Raw genomic sequence first — 5,760 nt, 5'->3', positions numbered from 1 at the left:
GCTGAACAGCTGTTACAGCCCCATCTCTTTTGTTGCAAAAGGAAGCAGTTACAGAAGCTCCTCTGATACAGCCATGCTTCAGTTGAGTTTAAAAAGTGATACGGCTTACCAATATCGTATTTAGTAAGTTCTGCCTGCATTGGTGCTCGTGTACTGACATTGCCCATCTCCTCTGTGCCAAGGAAAGAACTCTCTCGAGAAGCTCCCTTCCCAAAGAGGCTTTCAAACAATGTCAGTAAACCCCTTGTGTTGGCAAAAGATTCCACAGTCTTTCTCAAGAAATCCTCCTTGCCACGGCTTAAGCTCAGCAGCATATGACCTAGAAAACAAAAATGGGATTTCACGTAAAAACACTGGACTTCACGAAGGACAGCCCCAACAGAGGGCTGCTCTTGCTCCTTCGGGTTGGGAATCGAGCCACTTAACTCTTCAAGTAACTATTCATAAGATTGAAAGAGATCTATGGAGCTTTCTTAATGATTAATTCTTATTACCAGACTGGCTTTTTCGATCGCAAGCCAACATTTCCAGCTTGTCTAGTCCAGCAGGATCCCCTTCTGTTAGTTTTAACTTTGGTGTAGGAACCTGGAGAAGAAAGGAGAGAATTTGTCACAGCCTCTTCACAACAAAATGCAGATCACTTAGTTTAGTCTTGAACATTAGGGAACAGATTCTTATTGCTAGCACAAGAAAACTTTAGAAAAATACACTGAAGGTACCCTGCAACATATCAATGAAGAAGACACAAACTGAGTAACTTTAACTACTGCCAGTAGCTGTAAGTGCACACATGAGAAAGTAATGTTCTGAACACCAGCAGTTGCACAGAGTGGAAAATTAATTGTATTTCATAAGGCAAAGAATTAAGCCTGATTAAGCTCTGCTGACTGTCTGTGCAACAAGAATGTGGGAGCTACTCAGTCTGCCCCTCTCCCTCCCATGCCAATAAGCTTAATGATGTGTTTTCAGCTGTATTACAGAAAAGGGAACACTGTAGGAAATGCACCCGTCAGCCTTTCAGAGTCGTTCTGCTTCTGACAAGAGAAACAGTGGATTATATACAGATTTCCTGCACATCATTTGAAATCTTTTAAAGACGTGTGGAAGAGTGAGACTTAGTGAGGAGGGAGCCTTTACAAACACTGATTGACCTTGGGAATACGGGCATCCCACACCTGCACAGCAAGAGTGGTCGAGAACTGCACTAACTGGAGGCAGAAAGGGACAAGTGACTTACGTTGAAACTCTTCAGATAACACAGTGCTGCCAGTTGACATGCATCGCTCCACTGCGCCTCGTTGTTCTGGGCCAGTGTGAGCAGAAACGTCCCAGCATGCATGTACAGCTGTCCTTTCATTTCCAGGAAGGTGTGAGACAGCTCCCCAGCTTCTCTCACAGACTCTCTCACAGAGTGAAGGAGACGATCAAAACTAGAAGGCAGAAAAGACTCATTTTCAACAAAGTCCTGGTAAAAGCCATTGCATCCCTTCTGGGTTGCTTCTGTTTGTTTGTTTTTTTAACGCAGTAAAGATAAAACAATACCTTTCAAGTGCCTCTCTGCACTGACGGACATCTCCCGAAGCAAATTTCATTTTAGTAAAGCTAGAATGAGCCAGTAGATGACTGCTCTTGATAGCTCTCCAATTCTTTGTATTAGATTCCAAGTCCTGGGCTGATTCAAGGTATTCCTAAAGAATAAAGTTCATCAGAGGATGAGGAACCACCATCTTTCTGTGAAGGCAAGGACATTACTTCTGGACAGAACACACTGCCACCTAACCCAGCTTCACAGGTGAGGCATTAACATATCCTTCAGCAGTAAAGTTCCAGGAACTCTTGGAACAGTTCTCTCCCTGATGGAGCTGCTGTATCTAGCTTAGACTTGAAGTTAGAAAAGAAACAAGGTTTAACTTTAGGAAGAGAATCCCCATTAAGCAATTGGCTTCAGTGGACTTTCATTTGGAGGAGTTAGATCACTTGAGCAACAGCTGTCAGTGGAACAAAACTGAGAGACTATGACCAGTTCTGAGGATATGGAAGATTATGACAGGATCAAAAGATGGTGAAATACCTCAAGTGTCTTTACGACACAGGAACACCATTCCAAGCTTGTCTCCAGAGGTATTTTCTTCTCTGCCTCCTGAACATGGAGCACAGCATCTCGTAATTTATTGTGTGAGTGGTACAGTGCAACAAGTTTGATGTTAAGGGAGACGTCATCAGGTCTCGCACGGAGTTCAGCTTGAGTCACAGAAAAGAGCTCATTCCAGCCACCTTCAGCTTTATATTCTTGTAAATTCTCCTATTACACATGAAGGCAACAGATTAATATTTTTTTTCCACATCAGTCTTTTCAACAACCACATTACCTGACAGTTTGCTCGCCTCCGCTACACAGACTACAGACTTGATGAAATTACTCCAACATCTTAGAAACGAGATAACAGGGGAAAAACCTTCAGTGTGCCTCTTGTAGATGCTAAGTTAAGACTGTCAGACTGTTTGAGACAGAGACAGCACCCCTTGGTTCAGAATAGCTGGTCCAAAAAGGACAACAGAAAACCAACAGAAGCCTCTGAGAACCTCAGTGTCCCTGCTGCTGTGCTACATAAAACTAAGTGCCAAAGTGACACTACATAACTGAAAGCATTTACACAGTAGTTGAGAATGACAGCACTTCCTACATCCTGCATTTTTAAACCCAAAAAACTAAAAAGCAGCTTAGTCACAACAGATACATCAAGTATTGCCTATCTAAACTCAGCTTCTTGGATATTATTGCTGACAGTTTCCCCACATTTTTGAACACATCAACCTTAAAACGCATGTGAAAGCCCAGAGCTGCAATTTTCATGCAAGCTAGACAAAAACATCAGACAGCAAAGAAATTAACACGTAATAGATTCAAGATTCCTGATGCTGAAGTAATTTAGCCAAGGAAATCTTGTGAGAGATGACTCGATGACATGCCAGGAGCACCCAGTCAGATACGGAAAGTTTCTCCAAGGCACAGAGCAGAGATGAGAAGCTGGAATTTACCTTCAGTCTGAGAGCAGCGGGATTCCTGGGGAGCAGCCTGGCAGCTTTCTCAACCCAGTATTTTGCTCTTCCATCACTGGTGTCTTTATTGCATAACAGCTCCGCAATCTTCAGCACCAGATCTTTCTGTATTGGGTTCAGCCCCAGAGATCGCTGGTTTTCCCCATGCACAGGCAAGACAAAAAAAGGTTACTGGTAACTTGATCTTGCAATCCATATAGAACAGGAAAGAAACAACACATTTTCTTCTCTCAGCTTAAGGAATGCACAGCACAGACGCACTTTAAAAGCCCATTTACAAAGGAAGGAAGCCGGACATTACAGGGGGTCAGTGGAGCACTTACCTTGTAACACCCAACAGCTTCTTCTGTATTGTCCTGAACTTCATAAATTTGTCCAAGAAACCTGTGTGCCCTGGGATCTCTCTCCTGGACACTGAGATAAGTAGATACGTATCTATAGAGCGAGAAAACCCAGAGAGATCAGTACTCCTCAACAGTACAAGCCCCCCCGCACCCTGCAGCTACAGCTAAAGGGAATTTAATCTGTCAAAGGGAAAGCAGGGCTGCATTTCGTTCTAGATACTTGACTAGACCTTAATGTGAGAACAACGTTATTTTTACATGTACCTATGCTACTTATTTGCCAGCAAGTACTGGCGTTCATTACAAAAGCAGCAGCTCACAGATGCATCATGTGATGAAATCAAAGCCACTTCAACTCCATGACTCCATGGAACCATATAACTAATGCAGTTGCTTTTAGAAAGATTTCAGTGGCACCCAATCCTTCCATTTCCTGCTACCTTAAAACGGCATGATCGTGACCTTGATTTCTCTACCTCAACTAGCTTTTCTGTTACACTTTCAAGAACAGATCAACCACGTACATCAACACGTATTACCTTTTAGCAAGCTCATATTCTTTTATTTCAAAATACAGCTTAGCACAGATGAATCCTTTCAACGATTTCTGAATGGAAGAAGAAAACAAACATGACAGGCACACGTCAGACGTACAGTACATTTGAAGCAACGAACAGGGAGAGCCCCCTTTTCAGCAACGCAGAACACTTCTGACAGTTAGTTACCAGCCCACTTCTTGCATGCAAGCCTTTGTTTCTGAAAGAGACAGGATGAAGACAGGAACCTTGTTTCCAGTAACGGGCAGAGGCTACCAAAGGAAAACTGAGGCTACCAGCGAAGCAAGCGACCGATCTTTATACTCGGCACATTTCACAAACACGTCTGACTACAGAAATCAGAAGAGTGGGGTCCGCTACAGTTGAGCTTTTTGTTGCTGCTGCAGTGTACCAGGTTTGCAGGAGAAAACAAATCCTACAAACTAAGAGTGAAGATGTTACCCCAGCTCCTCCTGCTCGTGCTTCTGCCATCTTCCCCTCCTGCCGGCTCTGCCTTCTGGTTTGCTTTTTGTATTTTCACTTTTGTTTCCTCCTTCTACCCTCCACAGATACCTTTGGAGACTTACGTTTCACCTTTCACTCACAGAGTGCGTGTTGTGAAGTTATCTTGGGCTGAAAACATCAGAAATAGACTACTGCATCCAAAAGGCATTTTCTACCTGCATGAAGGACTAGAGAACTAGTAAGTCACAAGCAAAAACTTCACGGCACTCACCTCTCTAGGAGAAGAGGCGGCGGACTGCACAAAGGCAACGTACCGCTCCACCTCGGGCTTCGTGCGCCGTGCCATGGCACCGAGCCCGGCCCTGCGGCCAGCACTTGTCGTTGGTACAGCGCCGGCCTCGCCACGGGAAAGAGGAAGCGGCGGAAGCCAGCAATCTCGCGCCGTGCACCTTCCTGCTCAGCACTCGGCACAGCACCCTCTGCGAGTGCTCCGTGGGTTCTGAGCGCTGCACCGTGTGACATCACAGTCAGGGTGGGGAGCCTTGCTCACAAGGGAGCTGTGCTGCGCTGTCTGTTGCCCGACTAAGCATGTTGCCGGGGCTCTGGGCGCTCAGTCTTGCCAAAGAGGCCTGCGGTACACCAAAACAGATGGCACAGCTCTCTGTGCTCCTCCTTGAGCCCTGGCCAGGTTTCAGGGAGAAAACCGAGAGGAGACAAGGGAACCGGATGTTCCACCTGACCGCTACCTACCCCAGTTTATTCGAGGGCACAAAGCTGGGCCTGCTTGCAGCGGCTCTGGAGACCTCACCTCCGGGGTGGACACATCGCCGTATGAGTTCCCAACTGCTGGGACGGGTTCTCCAGATCCTTCCTGCAACTGGGGCTCCCCAGCAACTGTGAAGCTGGATGATGATAAAGGAGGAGGGCAACTGGTGATGCGTCTGTCCTAATCACTGTCACTGCGCTACATGTCATTACAGTGTGACGTGGTAATGATTAGACTCACTGCACTGCTTATTTCCTTTCCTGCTAAGCTTATCTTTTCGCTACAAGGCACTACGCGGTTAGTTTTGGGTATTGTTTTGAAATAGACAATAAAATAAGCTTATGCCTTTCCTTGGTGTCTACGTCCTTCCTGTTGACCCAGTCAATAGGCAAAAGAAAGATAAAAAAAAAAATAGCCAGTGAAGGTAAGCTGGCAGGGAGTTAAGGAAATGGGAAGGGGAGGGAACAGAGGGAAGGGGAGTGAGGGAAAAATAAGTAAAAAATCTACTCTGGAGGAAGACCAACTCCTTAAAAGCATGCCCAGAAGGACACAAGGGAATTTGCAAACCAGACCACAGTTCTCAAGTCCT

The 5,760-nt window shown here is 45.5% G+C and overlaps 1 protein-coding gene across 1 annotated transcript in view; it reads right to left on the bottom strand.

Annotated features, from left to right (window-relative positions):
* LOC104917223 (RANBP2-like and GRIP domain-containing protein 8) overlaps positions 1 to 5,452 on the bottom strand; it is a 6,895-nt gene extending 1,443 nt beyond the window's left edge. The window contains exons 1-9 of the mRNA XM_019611891.1: positions 4,677 to 5,452; positions 3,944 to 4,011; positions 3,384 to 3,495; positions 3,040 to 3,192; positions 2,072 to 2,302; positions 1,543 to 1,688; positions 1,238 to 1,430; positions 495 to 585; positions 103 to 319 (exon numbers count right to left, since the gene is read on the bottom strand). Of these exons, the coding sequence (XP_019467436.1) occupies positions 103 to 319; positions 495 to 585; positions 1,238 to 1,430; positions 1,543 to 1,688; positions 2,072 to 2,302; positions 3,040 to 3,192; positions 3,384 to 3,495; positions 3,944 to 4,011; positions 4,677 to 4,751 (1,286 nt within the window). The 5' untranslated portion in view covers positions 4,752 to 5,452. The remainder of the gene's footprint in view (positions 1 to 102; positions 320 to 494; positions 586 to 1,237; positions 1,431 to 1,542; positions 1,689 to 2,071; positions 2,303 to 3,039; positions 3,193 to 3,383; positions 3,496 to 3,943; positions 4,012 to 4,676) is intronic.
* Positions 5,453 to 5,760: the final 308 nt, after the last annotated feature.

Source organism: Meleagris gallopavo, unplaced genomic scaffold (assembly GCF_000146605.3).
Source record: "Meleagris gallopavo isolate NT-WF06-2002-E0010 breed Aviagen turkey brand Nicholas breeding stock unplaced genomic scaffold, Turkey_5.1 ChrUn_random_7180001957641, whole genome shotgun sequence".
NCBI classification, from domain to species: Eukaryota; Metazoa; Chordata; class Aves; order Galliformes; family Phasianidae; genus Meleagris; species Meleagris gallopavo.
The sequence above is the reverse complement of the archived record's forward strand: the minus strand, read 5'-3'. Positions and strand labels throughout refer to the sequence as shown.